The 25,887-nt window shown below is 43.0% G+C and overlaps 1 protein-coding gene across 1 annotated transcript; it reads left to right on the top strand.

The window, feature by feature from the left end:
• Nucleotides 1-19,942: 19,942 nt before the first annotated feature.
• LOC134347301 (probable G-protein coupled receptor 139) lies at nt 19,943-24,417 on the top strand. The gene is made up of 2 exons (XM_063049699.1): nt 19,943-19,997; nt 23,510-24,417. Exons 1-2 carry the CDS (start codon nt 19,943-19,945, stop codon nt 24,415-24,417), a joined length of 963 nt encoding a protein of 320 aa, XP_062905769.1.
• Nucleotides 24,418-25,887: the final 1,470 nt, after the last annotated feature.

Genomic DNA, 25,887 nt, shown 5'->3' with positions numbered 1-25,887 from the left:
TAAAACAGTGTCGAGGTATGCAGAAATGAGTTCGGTGGGGCAGGAGCAAGCTGAGACAATAAGTCGGCCAGGAGAGGCAGGTTTGTGGATATTGGGTAGGAGGTAGAAACGGGAAGTGCGGGGTGTGGGAACTATAAGGTTGGTAGCAGTGGATGGGAGATCCCCTGAGCGGATAAAGTCGGTGATTGTGTGGGAGACAATGGCCTGGTGCTCCTTAGTGGGGTCACGATCGAGGGGTAAATAAGAGGAGGTATCCGCGAGTTGTCGCTGTGCCTCGGCAAGGTAGAGGTCAGTACGCCAGACTACAACAGCACCCCCCTTATCGGCGGGTTTAATAATAAGGTTAGGATTAGTGCGGAGGGAGTGGAGAGCAGAGCGTTCCGAAGGAGTGAGGTTGGAATGGGGACAAGGTGCGGTGAAGTCGAGACGGTTGATGTCCCGTCGGCAGTTAGCAATAAAGAGATCCAGAGCAGGCAGAAGACCAGAGCGGGGTATCCATGAAGAAGAGGAGGGTTGAAGACGGGAGAAGGGGTCATCGGTGGAGGTGGAAGAGTCCTTGCCGAAGAAGTAGGCTCGGAGACGGAGACGGCGGAAGAAAAGTTCCGCATCGTGGCGAACACGGAACTCGCTGAGGTGTGGGCGAAGGGGGACAAACGTGAGGCCCTTACTGAGAACAGAGCGTTCTGCCTCCGACAGTTGACGGTCGGAAGGGATGGTAAAGACCCGGCACGGATGAGAGCTGGGATCAGAGGGGGGAGGGGGAGGCTGGGGGTGTCAATGGAGATGGGAGGGTTGGGGTGAGAGGAAGATGGAGCCTCTGAGGGCCCAGGAGCTGACGGTGGGATCTGAGGAAGACGGGGCTGCGGGATGGTGGTGGGGGAAGGGGAGACGGGAGTCACAATAGCAGCACATAAAGACCCGGCCTGGAGTTCAAGGCTGGAGTCGCAGTTACTGATTGCGCAATCACTTCGAATGTGTCCATGGTCGTTGCTGGAGTCCGGGTATAGCGGAAGACTTAACAGAAAACTCCGCTTGAGTTCTTTGAAAAACTAACGGAGGAGGAAGAGGATCGTAGGAGGATCAATGGCGCCTGACGGCGACTCCTTTACTTGAGTCTTCGCAAACAGCTTGATTTCCATTTTTACTATCTCTATTTTTCTCTTTCAGGGCACTTTTGAAAACCCCGACCTGGAGTTACACGCTGAATACAGTTCTTTGCGGAAGTAGGACCAGCTCTCGGGATTTCAGGACTGGCTGTTATTCGGCACGCCAAGTACGCGGGCTAGGAGCCAGCTCGCCTTCCGAAGGCCGAGAGCTCATGGCTCTGCAGACGGGCGGATCGAAAGCCGTTGTCCAGGCAGAAGATCGGTGTGTCGTGGGAGATGGAAAATCTAAGTTTGTGTGCCCAGCGACCCGAGATATTTGGGCACAGCGCTCGGAAAAAGCGACGCTGCAGACTTCTAACATCATAAACCAGTGAGTTGTCTGTTATGTTTCCCCTCTCGCTGTGTAACAGAGGAGAAAGAAGCCTGAGAATCGGAGCGGGAGTGCGGCGGGAGCCATTTTGATTTTTTCTACTTATCATCTGAGTTAACAGAGGCGGGACAGCGCAGGCGTGTGACGTCGGGCAGTGAAGCGCGAAAGATTTAAAAGGAACACAGCCTTATACAGCGGGCAGCGTCGTTTTACGGGCAGCGGAATGAGCCGGGAGCAGAGTGAAGGCTTAAGGACGTTGGCTCAACGGGATTAGGAGGAAACGGAAGAAGCAAAGTAGGTTTAGTTTTCATTTTTTTCTGTTATTTGAGGAAAGGGGATGAAATGATTATGAGCATTTAAACCCTGCCTTGACTAGCGTTCTCTGCCAGTTCGTCCCAGATTCTGACCTGTGTCGTTCTACCCTGTCATTGCGACTTCTGCCAACCGATTTTTGCCTGATTCTGTGTTTTGGATTTTGCCTTTTCCTGGACTTGATTTTTGACTGTGCGCTCTGGATTGTCTGCCCTCGCCTGACTGCTTTTCCTGGTAAGACCTCAGCCTGCCATTTCGGATTCGTGTCTGCCTTCTGCTTTTGAATGACTGTTGTCTTTGTGCTCCCTAAAAAAACCCTGGTGAAAAAGTATTCGTTGGTCTGCACTTGAGTCCTGCCGAAACCCGACAGAACCCGACAGTTTCTGATCGCGTTCAAAATATCCTGAAGTGGGAGGGTGAGCAGTCAGAGGCCGTGCTACATATAGGTACTAATGACATAGGTAAGAAAAGGGAAGAAGTCCTGAAAGGAGAATATAGGGAGTTAGGAAGGAAGTTGAGAAGAAGGACCGCAAAGGTAGTGATCTAGGGATTACTGCCTGTGCCACGTTACAGTGAGAGTAGGAATGCAATGAGGTGGAGGATAAATGCGTGGCTGACGGATTGGAGCAGGAGGCAGCGATTCACGTTTCTGGGTCATTGGGACGTCTTTTGGCGCAGGTGTGATCTGTACAAAAAGGACGGGTTGCACTTGAATCCTAGGGGGACAAATATCCAGGCGGGGAGATTTGCGAAGGCTGATGGGGAGACTTTAAACTACAGTGGATGGCGGAGGAGCGGTGGGAATCAAATTGATCACCTAATGGGGAGCGAGAACTGGAGGAGCAAATTTGTAAGGAGATAGCAGATAATTGTAGTGAGCACAAGGCTGTGATTGTGGGAGATTTTAATTTTCCACACATAGAATGGGAAACCCAATCTGTAAAAGGGTTGGATGGATTGGAGTTTGTAAAATGTGTGAAAAATAGTTGTTTGCAGCAATACATAGAGGTACCAACAAGAGAATTGGCAGTGCTGGATCAACTGTTAGGGAATGAGATAGGTCAGGTGACGGAGTTATGTGTTGGGGAGCACTTCGGGTCCAGTCAACACAATGCCATTAGTTTCAATATAATTATGGACAAGGATAGTACTGGACCCAGGTTTGGGATTTTTGATTGGAGAAAAGGTTACTTTGAGGAGATGCGAAAGGATTTAGAAGGAGTGGATTGGAACAATTTGTTTTATAGGAAGGATGTGATAGAGAAATGGAGGTCATTTAAAGGTGAAATTTTGAGGGTACAGAATTTTTATGTTCCTGTTAGGTTGAAAGGAAAGGTTAAAAAGTTTGAGCGAGTCATGGTTTTCAAGAGATATTGGAAACTTGGTTCGGAAAAAGAGAGAGATCTACAACAGAAATACGCAGCTTGGAGTAAATGACGTGCTCGAGGAATATAAAGAGTATAAAACGAATCTGAAGAAAGAAATTAGAAATGCTAAAAGAAGATATGAGGTTGCTTTGTCAAATAAGGTGAAAATAAATCCTAAGGGTTTCTACAGTTATATTAATAGCAAAAGGATAGTGAGGACTAAAATTGGTCCCTTAGAGAGTCAGAGTGGACAGCTATGTGCGGAGCCAAAAGAGATGGGGGAGATTTTGAACAATTTCTTTTCTTTGGTTTTCACTGAGGAGAAGGATATTGAATTCTGCAAGGTAACGGAAACAGGCAGAGAAGTTATACAAACTATGATGATTGAGGAAGAGGGAGTACTGGCGCTTTTAAGGAATATAAACGTGCATTAGTATCCGGGTCCTGTCAGATTATTTACTTGGACCTTGTGGGAATTCAGTGTGGAAAATAGCAGGGAGTCTGACAGACATGTTTCAAATGTCATTAGAAACTGGATGGTGCCAGAGAATTGGCGTATTGCTCATGTAGTTCCATTCTTCAAAAAGGGTTCTAAGAGTAAACCTAGCAATTATCGGCCTGTGAGTTTGACATCAGTGGTGGGTAAATTGATAGAAAGTATTCGTAGACATGGTATATATAATTATCTGGACAGACAGGGTCTGATTAGGAACAGTCAACATGGATTTGTGCGTGGAAAATCATATTTGACAAATCTTATTGAATTCTTTTGAAGAGGTTACCAGGTAAATTCACGAGGGTAAAGGGGTAAACGTTGTCTATATGGACTTCATTAGGACCTTTGACAAGGATCCACATAGAAGGATAGTTAGGAAGGTTCAATCATTAGGTATTAATATTGAAGTAGGAAATGGATTCAGCAGTGGTTGGATGGGAGACGCCAGAGAGCAGTAGTGGATAACTGTGTTTCAGATTGGAGGCTGGTGACTAGTGGTGTGTCTTAGGGATCTGTACTGGTCCAATATTGCTTGTCATATATATTAATGATCTGGATGATATGGTGGTAAATTGGATTGATAAGTATGCAGATGGTACGATGATAGATGGAGTTGTGGATAATGACTTAGGTTTTCAAAGCTTGCAGAAAGATTTAGGCCAGTTAGAAGAATGGGCTGAAAGATGGCAGATGGAGTTTAATGCTAATAAATGTGAGGTGCTACATTTCGGTAGAACTAATCAAAATAGGACATACCTGGTAAATGGTAGGGCATTGAAGAATGCAGTAGAACAGAGGGATCTAGGAATAATGGTGCATAGTTCCCTGAAGGTGGAATCTCATGTGCATAGGGTGTTGAAGAAATCTTTTGGTATGCTGGCCTTCATAAATCGGAGCATTGAATATGGTAGTTGGGATGTAATGTTGAAATTGTATAAGGCATTGGTAAGGCCAAATTTGGAGTATTGTGTACAGTTCTGTTCACCGAATTATAGGAAAGCCGTCAACAAAATGGAGAGAGTGCAGAGAAGGTTTACTAAAATGTTACCTGGGTTTCATCACCTAAGTTACAGGGAAAGGTTGAACAAGTTGGGTCTTTATTCTTTGGAACATAGAAGGTTGATGGGGGACTTGTTAGAGGTATTTAAAATTATGAGAGGGATAGATAGAGTTGACATGGATAAGATTTTTCCATTGAGAGTGGGGGAGATTCTAACAAGAGGACATGAGTTGCGAGTTAAAGGGCAAAAGTTTAGGAGTACAGGAGGGGGGACTTATTTACACAGAGAGTTGTAGCTGTGTGGAACGAGCTTCCAGCAGAAGTGATTGAGGCAGGTTCGATGTTGTTATTTAAAGTTAACTTGGATAGCTATATGGACAGGAAAGGAATGGAGGGTTATGGGCTGAGTGCAGGTCCGTGGGATTAGGTGAGAGTAAGAGTTCGGCACGGATTAGAAGGGCCGAGATGGTCTGTTTCCGTACTGTCATTGTTATATGTTATATGGTTATGTGGTAACGGAGACACATCTTTTTCCCTTATTATGGAGAAAGAGAGCCTGTGGTATGTCAGATAACGGATGAACTAGCAGTTTTTGGAATGCTGCAAGTCTGCGTCTTTGCTGTTGCTTTGGTCACGTTTGAGTACTCGGTGGCGGGTACCGATGTTTTGTTTTGCCGATGGGGGGAGGTATGATCGTTGAATGCTGCCGCTTATACGCGGGAGGGAGTGGAGTTTGGGGCACTTTAGGTTTCCAACATTAACTGTCATTCATTCTGTGGGCATTACCCTGCTTTCGTGGATGGTTGTGAAGAAAAACCATTTCAGGATGTACATTGTAGACAATTGTCTGACATTAAATATACCTTTGAAAACTTTGAAAATAATTAATGAGGCTCAGTCACTGGATGATATATACATGGACGATTGGCAAAGTGCCTATTACAAAGGACTATCATAATGTGTCCATTTGAAAATTCACAGATTCGATTCAGAGTCTGTTTTTCCATAATGACAACGGATAATGGTGGAAGAGTATTATTCTGCCTGAGTGTTCCGTCAGGATCAGCGTTGTGGCCTCTGTAGTTTGTGATGCATGTACGTCGCATGGACGAAAATTTAATTGCGTTGATTCGTAAGTTTGAAGAAAGTATGGTTAGTAAGAAATGAATTGTCTGTAATGATTTGCTTCAGAGTGCTGCCGTAAAGCCTCATCTAAGGTGCCTCCAGTGTGCTTAAAAACATGGTGCACATACCGAGGATGGTTAAACCGAAATAGCGGAAGATTGATGACAATACCTTCAATATGCAGGTAAAATCAGGCTGCTGTTGAATCCCAAGGGAGGAATTTCTAGACCTAGGAGATGGCTTTTAGAGAACCTCCAGGTTGAGCCCAGCAGGGGATGCCCGATTCTGGATTGAGTGTTGTGCAATGAACCAGAATTTATTAGAGAGTTTACGGTAAAAGAACCTTTAGGGCAAGTGATCCTATAATCGAATTCACACTTAAATCTCAGAAGGACGTATCAGATTTACGGTCGAATAAATAGAATCACGGAGGTTTGAGAGAGAGGGTGGCCAATTTTTTTTCCAAATAGACACTGACAGTGATTACAGCTGAGCAATAATGGTTGGAATTTCTGGATGCAATTCGGAAGGCACAGGATGTGTACACCGCAAAGAGAAAGAAGTCCGTTAAAGGCAATGTGACACAATGCTCACTAACAAGAGCAGTCAAAGCCAACATATAAACCAAAGAGAGGGCATAAAATAAAGAAAATGTTCATGGGAAGTTAGAGGATTGGAAATATTTTTTAAAAAACAACAAAGAGCAGCTAAAAAGGCATTAAAAAGAAAAAATGGAAAACGAAATTAAGCGAGACAATACTACGACAAAGGATATCAAACGTTCCTTCAGAAAAATAGAATGTAAAACATAGAAACATAGAAAATAGGTGCAGGAGTAGGCCATTCGGCCCTTCGAGCCTGCACCGCCATTTATTATGATCATGGCTGATCATCCAACTCAGAACCCCGCCCCAGCCTTCCCTCCATACCCCCTGACCCCCGTAGCCACAAGGGCCATATCTAACTCCCTCTTAAACATAGCCAATGAACTGGCCTCAACAGTTTGCTGTGGCAGAGAATTCCACAGATTCACCACTCTCTGTGTGAAGAAGTTTTTCCTAATCTCGGTCCTAAAAGGCTTCCCCTCTATCCTCAAACTGTGACCCCTCGTTCTGGACTTCCCCAACATCGCGAGCAATCTTCCTGCATCTAGCTTGTCCAATCCCTTTAGGATCTTATACGTTTCAATCAGATAAAAGAGAGGCAAGGGGATATATCTGGCCACTTGAAAATGGTGCTCGAGGGCTACTAATGGGGGTGGAAGACACGAGCAGATTGGTCAACGTTATAGAGTGTCACGGGTAAACAGAGTGTGAAGCTGCCATTATTTGGGAGAAGGTGATAGGGAACTTGAAAGGTCAGAATGTAGATAGGTCACCAGGACCACAGGTGTACATCGCAGGGTTCTGAAAGTGTTGGCAGAAGAGATTGAGGAGGCATCAGTAATGATCTTTCAATAATAACTAGATTCCTCAATGGTACTCGAAGAGTGAAAGATTGCATATGTCTCTCCACACTCTAAGAAGGAAAAGAGACAGAAGAAAGTTAATTGCAAACCAATTGGTCTGCCCTCAGCTGTGCAGAACACGGTGGAGTTGAATGTTAAGGATATAGTTTCGGGCTACCTAGAGACACACAATAAATTTGACCATTGTCAGCATTGTTGACTGAAGGGAAACTCTTGCCTGACAAACTTGTGGGAATATTTTGAAAAAAAAGTAACAACCAGGATAGACAAAGGAGGATTGCGTGATGGTGTGTACTTCTATTTTCTGAAGACACTTCACAAAGTGGCACATATGAGTGCATTTAAGAAGTTAAGAGCCAATTGTATTACAGGAAAGATAACAGCGTGGATAAAGCAGTGACTGAATGGCAGGAGGGAATAAAGGGAACATTTTCTGAGTGGGAATAAAGGGGTCCTTTTCTGATTGGCTGCTGATGACTAGTGGTGACCCACTAGTCTCACTGTGAGCATTTTTCGCCTTTATCTTAGGAAAGATGTGCAGTACTAGAGACGGTTCAAAGGATGTTCAGGAAAATGATGCCTGGATTGAGTTGCTTGTCATATGAAGAGCTAATAGTGGCTCTGTTCCTGTATTCACTGCAGTTCAGAAGAATGAGAGGAGTCCTCACTGGAAACTATCGAATGTTGAAAGGCCTTGATCGGGTGGATATGGCGAGTATGTTCACTATGCTGGGACGGTGTATGGTAGAAGTTGACGTTGCAGTGCTAACTGTGGGGAATATTCCAGTGCTGCAGGGAGCGGAGGTTCTGAGTTAGTAAGGGAATGAATCTGTCGATCTAGGCAGAACACAATGCATGAGTGATCCCAGCAAAGACTATTATTTAGGCCTCTAATTAGTATGAAGGATATTGAAGTAAATGTTTGCAGCAATCCTGAAAATGGGTCTACTAATTGTTGTAATCGGCGAATTTATTAATATAAACATGCGATCTGACGGCAGTAACATCTGGTGCAATAAGGGGGAGATTCTGTAATGTGTTCTGGATAAAAAAAAAACCTTGATCATCATTACTCTCTTCAACGTGCAAGTCAAGATTACTACGCTGTTTTTCTGGAAAATGATCCAAGCCACGAAGATTCAATGTGGATGGGAGCACCTGGAAACAGGGGTGAATTTCTCAAGAAGTGCTCAGATTATTATAAGGTGGGTAAAGAAATAACCGATTTAGTCATGTAATAGACGCATCGAAGATTGGGTCAATCTAGTTAATTGCGATGAGCCAATTGCAGACATGTCAGATTCATCGCGAACAGGTTTAGAAAAGAAAAGTGCACGGCACCTTTCTTTTAATTTATTGTAACATATAAAACACCAATAACGAAATAATGCTTTCAGATGTTGCATAACAAAGAGGAAGAAGATCTGTTTCCGCGAAGAATCCTCTTGAATTCATGGTCTGTGCTAGGACGAAAAGCGCAGACTGGCGGCAACTTGTGAAGCATTTATGTGAACGACAACGTCATATTCGTCCTCCGGTTCGAGCTCAACTGCCACGTCCGTGGCATCGGATCAGCAACAAACAAGATTTAAACAAGTAAGCGTGTTCTTCACCTCCTGCCTGAACTTCCTCTGGGTCATTCCATAGATCCACGTGTTTGCGCAGGAGCTGAAGAGCATCAGTAAGACCCCTATCTCATTGGCGATGAAAGAGGGGCTTGTGAGATCCTTGTCCGAGAAATTGACTGTGACTCGAGTGCAGATGAAGGTTACAGTTTGCGTTGTCCACATCAGTATGTAAGTACCGGACACGGTGAAGAGTAAGATGATGGACTTGCGCCGACTCTCCATCTCACTGTCATTTCCATCATGTCCCTTCAGGCGCCGTCGGACCCTACTGAACACTACAATGTTCCTGACCGTCAGCCCGTTCAGGACTACGATCAGTACGAATGGAATTAAGGAGAGAGAGCTGCTACAAATCCAGGAGTAAACCGCCCACCAAACGTAGGTGAAATAAGCGACGATAGGCTGACACCCATAGTTCACATTATCCATAACGTAGCGTGGCTCGTACATGAAGTGAAAAGGGATGTATTTTAAGCAGCTCAGCACGCATAACAATACAACAACCACGACGGCCGTCCTCTCTGTACAATATCTGAGTCTCAGTTTCGGACAGGAAATGCTGACAAAGCGGTCAAAGGTAAAAGACACGGTTAACCAGACGGAATAATCCAACGTAACGATTCGCAGGTAAATATGAGATGGACACACTGTGCTGCGGGTCAGGAAGGAATGGGGGTGGTAGTAAGTGTAGATCTTTTGCAGTAACACGTGGAGTATGAGAACGAACAGGTCGGAGATCGTCATCGCCATCATGTAACGCGTCATTCCTCTAGTCAGGCCACACTTTCCCCGGTACAGAATCGTTGCGGTTAGTAGACCTACTGCTCAATACAGAAAGATACAGCGAAATTAATGTGTAAACAGAAGTACCATATACATTAAGGCTGGATACTCTGTTGGCAGTGATGGAGACATACTACATTATTTAGACAGATAATAGTTTAATAAAATTCAAAGAGCTCAGCCCTTCTATCACACTGGCTTACCGGTTCTATTAGCAGAGTCGTGCTCAGTTCAACGGATTATATCAGGATTTCATACTTGGAAATATGAATTTTTGATTCAAATTGATCTTTCTGTAACATTAAAGATAATTCTGTTCCCTACAAAAACGTGAATGGTACGTCCTAGAAAAACTCATCAAGTAAGGCAGCATCCATGCAATGTTTTCATGTTTCAGGATCATTAGTTTCCAACAAACTTGATGATGAACTTCAAAGACTCCATAAGAGATCCTAGTCCTGAAACAACTTCCATATATAAAGTTTGATTGTGTTTTGGAATATGTTTCAGTTATCAGAATTAGAGCATTAGTAAGAAATATTTCGTATTGATTCAATTCAAAAACAATCGTGCAATGCTCTAAGTGTCCGTTGATCTTATCGGTTCAGGGTAAGATTCCCTCAAACTCCAACAGCTGGCCCCATTATTTTCGTGTTCTTCAGTCTCGTATGGCAGCAAGCACCTCCCTGCGCATCCCGTCCCCAGCTCTGCAACGAATATATGCCTGATACATAGTAGTTTTCTCTCTGTTATTGAAAAATCCCTCTTTATCTTTAACTATCTCCATCATTTCCCCCGACGCTGCTGATATCAGATCCCCATTCTTTCAATATAGTATCGCCATTATCAAACTAATTGAATTATATAAATATTCATTACTCATTTCACAATTACCAATATTAATTCCTCCTTTTGAATGTTTTTTAAAATTCCATTTAATTCCACCTATAGTTACCCAAACTTCGGCATCTATGTAAATTACCTTCTAGTTTGTTTCCTGTCAGTTTAGTTGTGTATTATCACGTTCCCGTAATGGATTTTGAATATCCTTGCATTATTAATTGCAATTCACATTGCTGCTAGAAGAAAGAGAAAGAAACCACCATCGCAAAGAATTGTTGGAACTGATCAAATAGACGTTAGTCTAATTAAGACTTACCGGGGATACCAAACGCCGCCAGAATCGGATAAATGATTTCATTGACATACAGAATTGGAGCACGTCCCATGCTTGACAAACCGCAGTACTGACAACAAGCTGTCGGTCCGAGTGGAGTTTGAGCAAGCAGCCCGACTCGGATCACATTAATACCCATACCTATCCTCCTGTGAGTTCATATTAGTCACGGTGTTTATAAAAACAATTTTTAGTTCTGCAAAGTGAAGTGGTTACGCCTATTTTCCACGGAATACTCGTGGCAAAAATATGAAATGTCGTAGTTTCGTTGCTGCATCAGAATCCGAGCTGCAGTTTTCTAGGCTTCATAATGCCAGGGAGTGGTTTCACTGACACAGCTGTCGACATAGATGAACTTCAAGAACTTAACACAGGGAAAACTGAAATAGAATCTTTTAATCACATTTACATGAACAGACAGGGGATTGCGACATTTCGCAGTAATTTGTTTAAATGCTGTTTCGGTTTCAATGGCGAATATTTAACGTGAACTCGATGGGGTAAACTATGCACTACTAGTGATGGGCGCGGGATTGCTCAATTCTATGTCACCTTTCGGTGATATCTCTCAGATATTCAGCTGAGCAATAACTCCTGTATAGTCGCTTTACTACACTTATATCCCGCGTATACTTGTTCAAAAAAGCAAAATTTAAGAACTGTGATACTGGCGCAACAGAGAAAAAAAGTCAAAAATAGTCGACAGATCAGGTGGCGTCTCTGAGAACGATGGGATTTTAAGTGTATAACGTTCCATTCGATAGAACAGAAAGTACAAATACTGGATTTTCAATTACAGATAACGTGGAACAACGTAAAACCCTGTGAGGATTTGGGGAAGAAATAAACCTGAATGATACACGTGGTGTGGTGGCAGTGAAGAGAATACTGCAAGGCCCTGTTCAGCTCAGATGCATAATCGTTTGATCGATCACTGAGGAAGTCGAAGCGCTGCAGAGGGTATTTTTGATGCAAGAGTTCAAACAATTAAGTGGTTTTTAAAAATATCTTACAGGCACTTAAAATGTTGGTTCCATTTATAGTAGAATCGAAGATATTTTAAATATCATATCAATGTTCTTTGTTGGTTAATTAGTTAAAGTTGACAAAAGTAAAAGTATCGCTGAGCGCCCCTTGCAATAAAAAAAAGGCATGTCCCTTAGCACGACAAGCAAAATGCAGTCTCCGGACACTCCCAGGCAATTTATCTGGCGCTTTACATGCTGCACATTTAGATGGACCAAAGTCGCCTGCTTCCAAACTTTTTCACCTGCCACCACTGATATGTTACAGTCATAGTCATAGTCATACTCATACTTTATTGATCCCGGGGGAAATTGGTTTTCGTTACAGTTGCACCATAAATAATAAATAGTAATAGAACCATAAATAGTTAAATAGTAGTATATAAATTATGCCAGTAAATTATGAAATAAGTCCAGGACCAGCCTATCGGCTCAGGGTGTCTGAACCTCCAAGGGAGGAGTTGTAAAATTTGATGGCCACAGGTAGGAATGACTTCCTATAACGCTCTGTGCTGCATCTCGGTGGAATGAGTCTCTGGCTGAATGTACTCCTGTGCCCAACCAGTACATTATGTAGTGGATCGGAGACATTGACCAAGATGGCATGCAACTTAGACAACATCCTCTTTTCAGACACCACTGTGAGAGAGTCCAGTTCCATCCCAATAACATCACTGCCCTACGAATGAGTTTGTTGATTCTGTTGGTGCCTGCTACCCTCAGCCTGCTGCCCCAGCACACAACAGCAAACATGATAGCACTGGCCACCACAGATTCGTAGAACATCCTTAGCATCATCCGGCAGATGTTAAACGACCTCAGTCTCCTCAGGAAGTAGAGACGGCTCTGACCCTTCTGTAGACAGCCTCAGTGTTCTTTGACCTGTCCAGTTTATTGTCAATTCGTATCCCCAGGTATTTGTAATCGTCCACCATGTCCACACTGACCCCCCCCCCCCCCCCGCGGATGGAAACAGGGGTCACCGGTACCTTAGCTCTCCTCAGGTCTACCACCAGCTCCTTAGTCTTATTCATATTAAGCTGCAGATAATTCTGCTCACACCATGTTGCACCTGCATTGGATTCTCTCATCAATAACTCTTTTTCATTTGTTTCTCAACGAAATATTGCCTTCACGACTGTCACTGCTTGAACTCTGACGAAGGTCAATCTTACCTCATCCGTACCTTTTCTGAACTACACTGGGCTGGTATCCGTGCCTATTCGATCAAAGCTTCTTTTCGTTAAAAATTTGAAGAGCAAAACCATTTCTCCCGCACAATTTCCCTCACTTCTCACCTGTCCAAGGCTAAGCCAGATAATTTATTACATGAACGCCGTGTCTGCCCCAGAGAAAGCATATCAGGATTTCCGGCCTATTACCCGTTGCTCAATATATTCCGATATATTATATCTAAATGATAACTTCCTGCAGGACACAGAGACTATCGGCTCGGTGCAGAAAGATACTCGTAAGGTGTAGAGGCGACAGGGTTATATCGTTAATAATGTTTAAATTCTCAATGTGATTGTGACTCCTTTCGTGCAAAGGGTCTCGATGGGGCAGAATTTGACAGGTATATCCAGAAACCTTGTTTGCTACAATATGGAAGTAGTCCAGCCAAGAATAATGATACAAACACTTATGTGTGAAAATGAACATTTGCAGTTGATCGAAACTTTCATTGATGGAACAAACCGGTCTCGCAAGACGAACGGACGCCTTTTAAAAACTTGCACTGTTGTGTTCAATTCTTGTCGCCTCATTACCAGAAAGAAGTGCAAAATTTAGAGATGGTACAGACCGGTTTTATCAGGCCGCTGCCTTATGTCTTAAATGGTAAGGGTCAGCAACCTGTTCCTTTGTTTTTGGAGCAAAAAAGGTGAGAGGCAACTGAATAGTGGTGAATAAAATGGTAAAATGCACAGATTAGGCAAACAACGTCTTTTACAGAGCCAGCAATAGATAATACAAGAGGGCATAATTTTATGACAGTGGTGTAAGGTATAGGGAGATGTCAGAAGCAGGATTTTATTAACCCAGAAAGAGGTAGCTGCGTGAGGCACACTGCCGAACGGTGATGGTCGAAACAGATGCATTCGGTACATATAAAGAAATATTAGATTGGCAACATCGATTAAAGGAAATCGTCGGGCTGAGTGGTTAGGACCTTAGACTTTAGACATAACAACGAAGGTTGAAGCGCCTGTACTCTGCTATCTTGCTCTGTGTTCTATTTTTATGTAGATTGGATATTGCGATTCACTTTTGCACAGCATCTAAACGACGTATATTATGTAATTCAATTACTTAAGTACAAACTGACAGGGCAGCTGATAAGCAACATTGACAGAAAGTTTCTGAAATGTTCTCATGAGACCGCTCCTGATTAGTATGAATCAGGTAACGGATAATGCTCTATTTTTACAAAGATCTTTTGAAATTAGTCATGCGAAGAGGCATTCTCCCTTCTAAGCAGAGTGCGTGTGTAGCACGTAGTAACTGAAAGAGTCTTACGCGCCTTGTCTTTCTTCCGATGCAGCTGGAATCTTCTTTTATATAATTTTGAATATAATTTGAAATTATGTAAGTGTAATGTGGAAATACAGATAACCCATCAATTGGTTAAATTATAAATTTGCACAAAGTTTCATTAGAAGCATCTTAGAGCTTTCGCGTATTTACTTTTTCAGGGCTTCAAGTTACAGCTGTGTTACAAATTGTAGCAATAAACACAGAGATGGAAATCGGTAACTCATTAGTAATCAACCCGACTTAATCAGACACTCGATAACTTATCGTTGGGCATTGGTTGCTCACCATCGGCATTGCGCATGGCCCATATGCACAGCACACCTCTCCTTCACCACCCAGAAACAGGACGTCCCTTCTATGTAAGTAGACATGATATTAACTCTGTTTCCTATAGCTGCTGTGCAATTGCCCTCTAAGGGCAGAGGAAACCTGTGTTCCAGTCATCGGCCATTCCATCCGCCAACATAACCAAAATCATCCATCATAATTACCACTGTTTGTCATCAGAATTCGCCAACAGACTCAACTTTTATTTCCTATAGGATCAGCTTTACAAGGACGCTCAGTTCTTTGTCATTCCGTGTTCGGCCCTGCCATCTACAGCATCCATAACGCCATAGACCATCCGATAAGGGAGTTGGGTAGGAGGCTACAAAGCAGGACCTCCAAGGTAGTAGGCCTTGCTGCGTTTTCCACGTAATAACGAGAGGAAGAATCGCATGATCAGGGCCTCGGGTTCCTGGATCATTGGAGCCTCTTTTGAGACAGGAACGACCAGCACAAAAAGGTCGGGTTACACCTGAAACCAAAGGAGTCTAATATCTAAGCAAGCAGGTTTAATAGAGCTGTTCTGGAGAGTTTAAACTAATTTGGCAGGGAGACGGGTACAGAGTGATGGGGCCGAGGAAGGTGAAAACAGAAGTAGATCAAAGATAGCTTGCAACAGAAATGATAGTAAGGACAGGCTGGAGAGTAGGCACAGTCACAGCTAGTGGGATGATTTACAAGACAATAGAGGCGTGGTGCAGCAAGAACAGAAAGCACCAAATATTGGCTGAAAATGTTATATCTGAATGCTCGCAGCATTAGAAATAAAAAAGACGATCTTGAAATTCAGCCACAGATTGACAAGTATGACGCTGTGGCCATCTCTGAATCTTGCCTAAAGATGGCTGTCATTGGGAGCTGAACGTCGAAGGATATACGGCGTATCGAAAAGACAGTTTTGTAGGCATGGGGCTGGTAAGAAATACTATTAAATCATTAGAAAGACTTGACATAGGATCGGAAGGTGTAGAGTCTAGATGTATTACGTTAAGAAAAGACAAGGGTAAAAGGACCCTAAAGGCAGTTGTCTACAGACCTCTAAATAGCATCCGGGACGTGGTTTACAAATTAAAGAAGGATATAGAAAAGTCATGTCAGAAGGGCAATGTCATGACATTTGTTGGGGATTTTAACATTAAAGTGGATTGGGAAAGCTAAGTCAGTCCTGGGCCTTCAAGAGAGAGAACTTGTGGAAAGTCTAACGGATGGCTTTTCAGAACATATTGTTGCTGAGCCCAATAAGGGATCGGCTGTGCTGGATTGCGTGTTGTGCAATAATTCGGAGGTGATAAGTGAGCTTAAGGTTAAGAAAGCCTTAGGCAACAGTGATCACAACATGATCGAGTTTACTTTGAAACTTGAGAAGGAGAAACTAAATTCCAATGTGTCGATATTTCCGTGGAGTAAAAGACATTGCAATGGCATGAGATGGGAAGTGGCCAAGGTTGAATAGAAAGAGACACTAGCAGGAAGGTGAGCGCAGCCACAATGGCAAGAGTTTCTGCGAAAAATGAGGGAAGTGCAAGACAGTTATATTCTAAATAAGAATAAATTTTAGAATGGCAGGACACTGCCGTGGCTGACAAGTGAAGTCAGAGCCAAAGTAAAAGCAAAAGAGAGGACAGACAATGAAGGCAACACCAGTAGGAAGATGGAGGATTGCGAAGCTTTTAAGAACTTGCAGAAGGATATTAAGAAGGTCATTTGGAAGGAAAGATGAATTGTGAAAGGAAACTAGCAAGCAATCAATATTAAAGAAGATACTAAAAGCTTTTTGAAGTGGTAGTGGCGTCCGTTAGTCTCGCGAGACCATGGATCTGCAACTGGAAAGTCTTACTTCAGTCTGTGTTAGAGCAGCGTCTGCTTTGACTGTAGAGTCCCACATGGAAGTGACAGTCTCAGCTGCAGCGAATGCACTTGAAGGCACTGTCCTCCAGTGTTGTCTTGGTGCTGTTTTTCCGATGAGTGCACTTTTCTTCAGCAGCAAACCTCAGCTTCTCCTCTTTTTAGACCTCTGCGTAGTTCTAGTCTCCAGTGAGAGAGATCGCTTGCGATGTCCTCCCACAGCTCGACGTTCATTTTCAGTGACTTCATGTCTCTGTTGAAAACGTCTTTGAAACGAAGATGGGGCCACCCTTGTGCTCTCTTGCCGGAGGCCAGTTCCTCATACAACAGGTCTTTCGGGATCCTCCCGTCTGACATGCGGGGTACGTGTCGCAGCCAGCGGAGACAGCATTGTTGGAGCAGGGTGAAGAGGCTGGGTATCTGGGCGCGGGCCAGAACCTCATTGTTGGTGACTCGGTCAGTCCACGTGATGTCCATGATACGGCTCAGGCTGCGAATGTGGAAAGCGTTGAGACGCCGTTCTTGTCTGCAGTAGAGGCTCCAGCTCTCGCTGTCGTAAAGCAGTGTGCTGAGGACGCAGGCCCTGTAGACTGCAACTTTGGTGAGCGTCGTCAGCTTTCTGTTCTCCCAGACTCTCTTTGAGGCTGCTCGTCCGATCCTTCTATTGATCTCGGGGTCTAGGGAGAGGCTGTCCGTGACGGTGGAACCAAGGTATGTAAACTCGTGAACTACCTCCAGCTCGTAGTTGTTGTTGGTAATGGCAGGGGGGTGCTCAATGCTTTGGCCAGACACGTTGGTTTTCTTCAGGCTGATGGTCAAGCTGAGGTCCTGGCAGACTCCTGAGATCTGTCCATGAGGCGTTGAAGTAATTCAACGATAAAAGAGAGTTAGGGGTAGATCTAGGACAAATCGAAAATTACGACGAGATATTGTAATCAGAGACGCAGAGATGGCAGAGGAAATGAATGCATATTTTTCATCAGTCTTCACAAACGGAAGTGTCAGAGAAGTGAAGTATGCGCAGTGAAAATTACGACTGAGAAGGATTTTGAGAAGCTTAATGGTCTAAGTGTAGATAAATCTCCTGGACCTGATGGAATGCACCCTCGGGTTCTGAAGGAAGTAGCTGGGGAGACTGCGAAGGCATTAACAATGATCTTTCAAAAATCAGTAGATTCTGGCATTGTACCGGATGGCTGGAAAGTTGTAAATCTTGCTCCGCTATTTAGAATTTGAGGCAGCAGAAAGGAATCTATAGACCTGTTAGTCTGACATCAGTGGTTGGTAAGTTGTTGGAATCGACTGTTCGGGATGAGGTTTCGGAGTATCTGGAGGCATACGACAATAAAGGCCAAAGCCAGCATGGTTTCCTGAAAGGGAGATCCTACTTGACTAACCTATTGCAATTTTTTTGAGGAATTTACAAGCCGGACAGATAAAAGAGATCCTGGCTGACTGCCAGTTACCAATGGAGTTCCACAGAGGTCGGTGTTGGGAATGCTGCTTTTTACGATGTATGTCAATCATTTGAGTACGGGATTAAAGGATTTGTGGCTGAATTTGACGATGCTACAAAGATAGTTGGAGGAGCGGATAGTGTTAAGGAAACGGAGAGTCTGCAGTGAGACTTAGATAGTTCAGGAGAATGGGCAAAGAAGTGGCAAATGAAATAAAATGTTGGAAGATGTATGACATGTACTCTGATGGAAGAAAAACACTATTACTTAGATGGGGAGAGAATTCAAAATGCAGAGATGCAAAGAGACTTAGGACCCCTTGTGCAGGATAGTAAAAAGGTTTTCTCCAGGTTGCATCAGTAGATAAGTAGACAAATGTAATGTTGCCATTCATTTCTAGATGTACAGAATATAAGATCAGGGATGTGATGTTGAAGCTCTATAAGGCACACGTGAGACTGCACTTAGAATATTGTGCGCAGGTTTGGGCTCCTTATTTTAGAAAGGAGATACTGACATTGGAGAGGGCTTAAAAAGATTCACGAAAATTATTCCAAGAATGAAAGGGTTACCCTTTGAGGAATCTGGCCGCTCTTGGGCTGTATTCCCTGTAGTTCAAGAGAGTGAGGTGGGTTGGGGGGGGATTCTCATAGAAGCATTCAGAATGTTAAAAGCCCTGAACAAATTAGATATGGCAAAGTTATTTCCCATGGTAGGGGAGTCCAGGACGAGAACGCACGACTTCAGGATTGAAGGACGTCCATTTAGAACAGAGATCCGGAGAAATTACTTTAGTCAGAGGGTGGTAAATCTGTGGAAGGTGTTGCCACGAGCAGCTGTGGTGGCCATGTTATTGGGTGTATTTAAGGCAGAGATGGATATGTTCTTAATTATCCAGGGCATCGAAGGGAATGTGCTGAAGGCTGGGGAGTCGACGGGGGGGGGGGGGCGGAGACTGGAAGAATTGGATCAGCCCATGACCGAATGGAGGAGCAGACTCGATGGGCCGAATGGCTCAGTTCTGCTCCTATATCTTATGAACTTATGATGTAGGAGCAGACTCGTACATTTCTCCCATCGAGTCTGCGTTCCGGCGTTTCAACAAGATCCAGTTTGCCTCCCAGCCCTAACCTCCTGCCTTCTTATTGTATCCCTTCAAGCCCTGACCAATCAAGAATTGATCAACCTCTGCTTTAACTCTGCATAATGACTTAGCCTCCACAGCCGCAAAGAATACTGTAGATTCACCACTTTCTGGCTAAAGAAATCCACCCTCCTCTCCATTCTAAAATTACGTCCATCTCTTCTGAGGCTCCTTCATCTGGTCCTCGACTCTCCTACCATAAGAAACGTCCTCTCCGCATGCACTCTTTCAAGGCCTTTTACCCGTTGTTCTTCTGAATGTCGTCCCAGAGCCATCATAACTCATTCAGTCCTGGAATCATTTTTGTGAACTTCCTTTGAAACTTTACCAGTTTGAATACATAGTTTCTAAGATAAGGTTGGGAATTATGGATAAATCCTGAAGTCACTTTCCAGATATATATCATTTCTTCGCCATGTTAGGAATATGGAGTCGATACTTACTGACGAGAAGAGATGTGGCTATCTAAACCGCTTTTAAGACGAAGAAGAGAATTCAGACAAGCTGAAACTATTCATTTCAACGGTTCATATACCTTAAAATGGAACTTCAAAGAATCCTGCTGCATGCCGAAAAATGAGCGCTCCAGAAGTTGATGAACGTTAAGTGGCTCTCATTTGTATACTGAACTCTGTATACTTACTTACTCAGCAACAGGTTGAAAGTTGAAGGCGGGTGCTGTACGGAGTCAAACTGACCAAAACTGCACCAAGCTGCACACGTAGTTTACATTGATTCAGATGTTCTCTACCGGCTGGAAAGGATCCCGCCAAGACGATGGGCTGTAAGGGAAAAAACAACTTGCTTGTCGTCATCACTGATTATAATGTCGGTAACTGCGTTTCCTGAGGGGTAAAACGCAGGTGAATTGGTGGAGGGTCAGGTGGTGTTGAAGGACTTAAACAAATCAAAAGAACGGGCAAGAAATTGGTAAATGAAATACTATGTTCGAAAATGCATGATCATGCACTTTGGTAGTAGAAATAAATTTCCAGACTATTTGCTAAACGTGGAGAAAATCCAAATACCAAAAGAACCTGGAAATCTTTATGCAGAATACGCTAAAGTGCGACTTGCAGTTGAGTGCGTGATGAGGAAGGCAAATGTAATGTCGGCATTCATTTCAAGAAGTTTTAAATACGAGAGCGAGGATGTAATGCTGAGGGTTTATAAGGCAGATGAGGCCGCACCGTGAGTATTTTCATCAGTTATTGCCTCCTCATCTAAGATAAGGTAGGCTGGCATTGTAAAGAGTCTAGAGGCGGTTTATCGGGATGATTCTGGGAACGAACAGGTTATCATACGAGGAACGATTGATGGCTCTGTGACTCTATTACTGGAATCTACAGGTATGATGTGGAATAGGATGTTTCCCATGGCCGGTGAGTCTAGTACAAGAGGGCACAGACTCAGGATAGAGGGGCGATCATTTCAGAGTGATGCGGAGAAATTTCTTTAGCCAGAGGCTGGTATATTTGTGGTATTTGATACGACAGGCAGCTGTGGAAGCCAGGTCGTTGAGTGTATTTAAGGCAGAGATTGATTAGTTCTTGTTTGGACATGGCATCAAAGGTGAGGGGGAGACGGCCGAGAAATGGTGTTGAGGACAGGAAGAAAAGGATCGGACATGATTAAGTGTCATTGTAGACACGATGGACCCAATGGCCTAATTCTGCTCCGATGTTTTATGGTCCTCTGAATACCTATGAGAATAATGAAGAGTTGAGCTAATATAATTGATAGAGTGTCTATGTAACTAGGATAATGCATGGGAAAGGCGAGGAGAAAAGAGAGAAAGACTATCTACTGTAACGTGATCGGCAACAATGAATTATCAATTGAAGCAGGTTTTATAAACAAACATAAACGTTTATTAAACTCTGCTCAACAAATAGCGAAAAGTATTTCGTGATTAACTTCCCATTCCTCACTTGTAGGAACTGTAGGTGATCAGCACTTCCTCATTAATAATTCCTTTTCAAAATAATATCCTAAAGGCACCTTCTCAATTTCACTATCTGGAAGAGCTTGGTCGTTTAATTTGATAATCTCAGGGTCTCTACGCTGATCTGCTATAATATCCTTCCGAGATAAAGATAAATCTTCATGTCAGACTTACTACAATAATCTTGTTCAAGCAATGAAGGTAAGGAAGTTTCTGACACATCCTTATAATTTGAACCCCGAGTTGAACAGTCATGGGTAACAGACCCATCCTGCACATCAATCTTTTTAGCCATAGCTCGGGTTACAACACAGGAAGAATCCGTGTTAGAATCCATCTTTGTTTTCTCAGAAATGGGCTTTATTGTCAAATGCACTTCAGGAAAAACTTGTCCATCTGCTAAGTTATTTCCTAACAACAGAGAAACATCATTCACGGGCAAACTGGGTTGTAGTCCTACTTTAACAGGCCCTGTAAATAACCCAGACCTTAAATTTACTTTATGCCAATGTACAGGCATAAGGGCACTCCCAACTCCTCGTATATAGCTTACCTCACCAATGTCAGACTCATCACTAAACTTTAGAACACTGTCTAATATCAGTGATTGAGAAGCTCCAGTATCTCTGAGTATTTTTATTGACACAGAAGTGGATCCCTCTTGCAAGGATACAAATCCCTCCATCATAAAATGTTCATATGCCCTCTTAACCTGGTCAGGCTCTAACGAAACTTCATTCGTATTTATCGAACTCTGTGGATTTACAGGTGTTTCAATCTGCTGCACACAAGCATCTGGGTCTGCTTCCTTCTGCTTACTGAACTGCGAGGAAACACAATATCGGAATGAACAGCAATCCACATTTGAGAGGCAACGTTAACGTTCCCGTGACCTTGCATTTAAGTTAAGAATTTCGCAATTCCATTTTTCTTCTCCTTTTGTGTTCATCCCGGCAAAATTTTGTTGTGCTTCAGATTTCCAGCGGTTCTTCTTTGGTCTAACAGAGGGATCTCATGGCCGCAGCAAAGCTTTCGTTTTCCCTCCTCCTATTTTCAGTTACCTCATTCTAAAATATCTGAGATCAACTATTTAATTTCTCTTAATTCTGAAGAATACAATCAATATGAAATATTAATTGTTCCTGTCTCCATAGAGGCACAGCACTAGAGATATTTTAACTATTCTTTCACTTAAATTTTTTTTCTTTTTTTCTTTTAGCTAAATATAGTAGTCTTTATCTTAACATAAGCTAAATATCCAATGACAGCATTGGTGGGAGAGTTACTTTGTTCCCTGGACTGAGAAGCAAGACTGTCATCAGAATCGTCAAGTTGACACCCACCACATTTGCTTAAAACCATCACGGTGAATACAAATTTCGATAATTCACCATAGAATTAGAAATATCAGTAATAATTGAATCGAATAAATATGCTATCGCTACCTGTTCTGTGTGCATGCAGTATTTCTGAGTCATAAGTTAAATTTTATCAATTCTGTGAAAACAAAAATGTTTGTTCAAGAAGCTATGAATAATTTTGTTGTTCTCTCACTCGCTGAATTCACTAGAGGATTCGGTTTGCGCGTGTTTTAATGAGAATTTGTGTAGAGCTACTTGCTCATACTGTCCCAGGTTTGCAGCCCTTACTGCGATTCTTCTGGAATGGAAAGGGCTCTAATTCTATACGTGAAGGAGATTTGCTATCCGATACTAGCGACGTTTGGTATCCCGGGTAAATTTGCCTATACCTTTCATTGGGTTGCTACACTGTATCAATGTTATCAAGGGCTCTGTCATCTGAGGTTTCTTTTTTATGTCTCTGTCTCTGTCTCTGTCTCTGTCTCTCTCTCAAACTGGTTAAAGGGCGGGAGCGGTGAGGTTAATGGAAACCTGATCAGCATATGCGAATAGATCGTTGCTGGATTTTTCTGTAGGGAGCCGAGTTTTTGCCTCGTATTAGAAGGCGGAAGGATATGTTTCTGCGCTGCATGACATTATTTTTGGCAATGAATTTCTCACAATGCAGCCTGTTATGTTATTATCAGAAGCCCTTTTATTAAGCTTTATTAGCTTTATTTGTTACGTGCATCGAATCATACAGTGCATAGTGTCCTTTGAGTCAACGACCAACACAGTGCATGCAGAATGCTGCCCACAAGTGCTGCCTTGCTTATTGCGCTCATAAGATGCTCATAACTTACTAATCCTAACCCATAATTCTTTTTCATGCTGCCTCATAATGAATGTTGCTGCTTTCCTGAAAAACACTTCGACAGAATGCCTGCAGTAATTTGTCTCCATATTTGTTAACCTGAAGCTAGCCTCGTTCATTACTGACACATTTGGCGGTTGTTTAATTGGTCATTATGTTGCTTACTTTCTTTCTGGTTCTTTCAGCGAACGTGGTGACGACTGTGATACTCTACCGGGGAAAGTGCGGTCTCTCCAAAGGAATCACGCGGTACATGATGGCGATGGCGATCTCAGACCTGTTCGTGCTCGTTGTTCACGTGTTGCTCCGAGAAGTCTACACTTACTATACACCTAGTTCTTTCCTCTCCCTCAGCGCAGTGTGCCCTTCATATGTGCACTTGCGACTCCACAGCCTGGACTATTCCGTCTGGCTAACTGTGTCCTTTACCTTTGACCGTTTTGTCAGCATTTGCTGTCCAAAACTGAGGCACAGATATTGCACGGAGAGGACAGCCACCGTGGTGATTGTGCTTTTGTGCATGCTGAGCTGCTTAAAATACATTCCCTTTCACTTCATGTACGAGCCTAGTTACACGATTGACAACGTGAACTGGGGGTGTCGGTCGAAATCCGTATACTTCACCTCCAACTGGTGGGTGGCTTTCACCTGGATGTGCAGCATATCTGTGTCGTTACTCCCCTTCGCTATCATTCTTCTCCGTAACGGACTGACGGTCAGACACATCATAGTAACCAGTAGGGTCCGACGTCGCCTAAAGGGCCAGGATGGTAAAGACAGCGAGACAGAAAGTCGGCGCAAGTCCATGGTTTTACTCTTCACAGTTTGCGGCACTTCAATACTACTCTGGGCGACGGCATCAGTAACTAACATCTGTACTCGAGTCACAATTAACTTTCAGGGCAAGGATCTCACAAGTCCGTCTACTGTAGCCAATGAAGTGGGGATACTGCTTATGCGTGTCAGCGTAGGAGCCAACACGTGTATCTACGCAATGACCCAAAGTAAATTCAGACAGGAGCTGAAGAAGGGGATTAAAAGTCTAAATTGTTTCAGCATTATACCTATGTATCGGACATGGCAGTCAGCCTAAAGCTGGCGACCGAGTAGAAGACTGATACAGTTTATCGTATTTCAAAGTAAAATAAATTGATTATCGAAGTACGTATGTCACCATATATTGCCCTGAGATCCATTTTCTTGCTGTGAGTCACAATTTGATCAAACAAATACAACGGAATTAATGAGAAACTGCACATAAAGAAAAAACTGATAAACTCTGCAAATCCAAAAAAGAAACAAGTATTAAAAATAATAAATACATATTAATGAATGACATCGAGAACATAAGTCGTAGGACCTTGAAAATTAGTCCATATGATTATTCTAGTGTTGTGGTGTGCGAGAATGTCTATGCTGGTCCAGGGGACTTTGTGTCCCTATAGTTTGTGGTGCGGTACCTAAGGCTGGTATACATTCTTCCTGATGGTAGCAGCGAGAAAATAGATTGACCCGGATGCCGGGTGTCTTTGATGATGAGCACTTGCTTGCTTGTGGCAGCAGACTTTGGTCAACGGTGGTCATTGCTGTTTCCTGTGATGAATTGGCCTGCACCAACCAATTGCTGTATTTTATTTCTGTTTAGGCATTGGTGTTTCCATATTAGAGAATGTAACAACCAATTAGCATGCTCTGTACAGGAACCTTCAGCAGTCCTGACGAAGGGCCTCGGCCCGAAGCATCGATTGTACTCCTTTCCATAGATGCTAGCTGCTGAGTTCCGCTAGAGTTTAAGTATGCTGCTTGGATTTTGAGCAATTGCAGATTTTCTCTTACTTGCAAGTTCATCTACCTTTTTTGTATGTTGTGTGCATTCAGATGGAACACCTTTAGTCCTGTATTCACCCTTTTCTATTTTGACTGCCTTGCACCACTTTGCAATTTGTTCTGTTGACTGCAATGTTGCACTATCAACTTTCTTCCTCACTACACATTGCCCTGTTTGTAAACCAGCTACCTAATCTTCAGCGCTATGATTTGCCTTTCCTATGATACTTCTTGATTCGAATATACAGATTTTAATGGTAGATTTCTAATTATTAAAGGAGTAATCTGTAACAGAAAAGTTTTTTTAGTCAATTTGTACGGTCCTAACATAGATGATCCTACTTTGTTAAAAAATGTATTTGCTTTACTGCCTGATTTAAATGAATATATGTTGATAATGGGCGGAGATTTCAACTGTTGTTTAAATCTTTTGATTGACAAGAGCTCTACTAATCAGCGACTTCCAAATCACTCCGCGTCACTTATTAACTCTTTTTTAACCGATATGTACACTCTGATGAGAGAGAATATTTTTTTTCACATGTATATAAAAATATTCGAGCATCGATATATTATAGTCGATCCTCGCTTTTTGCGTAGTTAAGAATTGTGAATATGACGCTATTGCAATATTTGATGATGCACCTCTGAGTTTGTCTTTCGAATTTGTTGATGTCATTCTTGCCCGCCCACCATGGCATCTGTCTCAGCCATTATAGCAGAACCCCAACTCTGT

The sequence above is a fragment of the Mobula hypostoma genome, chromosome 5 (genome assembly GCF_963921235.1).
Source record: "Mobula hypostoma chromosome 5, sMobHyp1.1, whole genome shotgun sequence".
Classification (NCBI taxonomy): Eukaryota; Metazoa; Chordata; class Chondrichthyes; order Myliobatiformes; family Myliobatidae; genus Mobula; species Mobula hypostoma.
This window is presented reverse-complemented; position numbering and strand designations above follow the sequence as displayed.

Excerpts from the sequence above, each read along its gene's own strand:
- LOC134347301 (XM_063049699.1), top strand. The coding sequence starts at position 19,943 with ATGGGCTGTAAGGGAAAAAACAACTTGCTTGTCGTCATCACTGATTAT. Across the intron at positions 19,998-23,509 it reads CATCACTGATTATAATGTCG|CGAACGTGGTGACGACTGTG; the intron begins GTAACTGCGTTT and ends TGGTTCTTTCAG.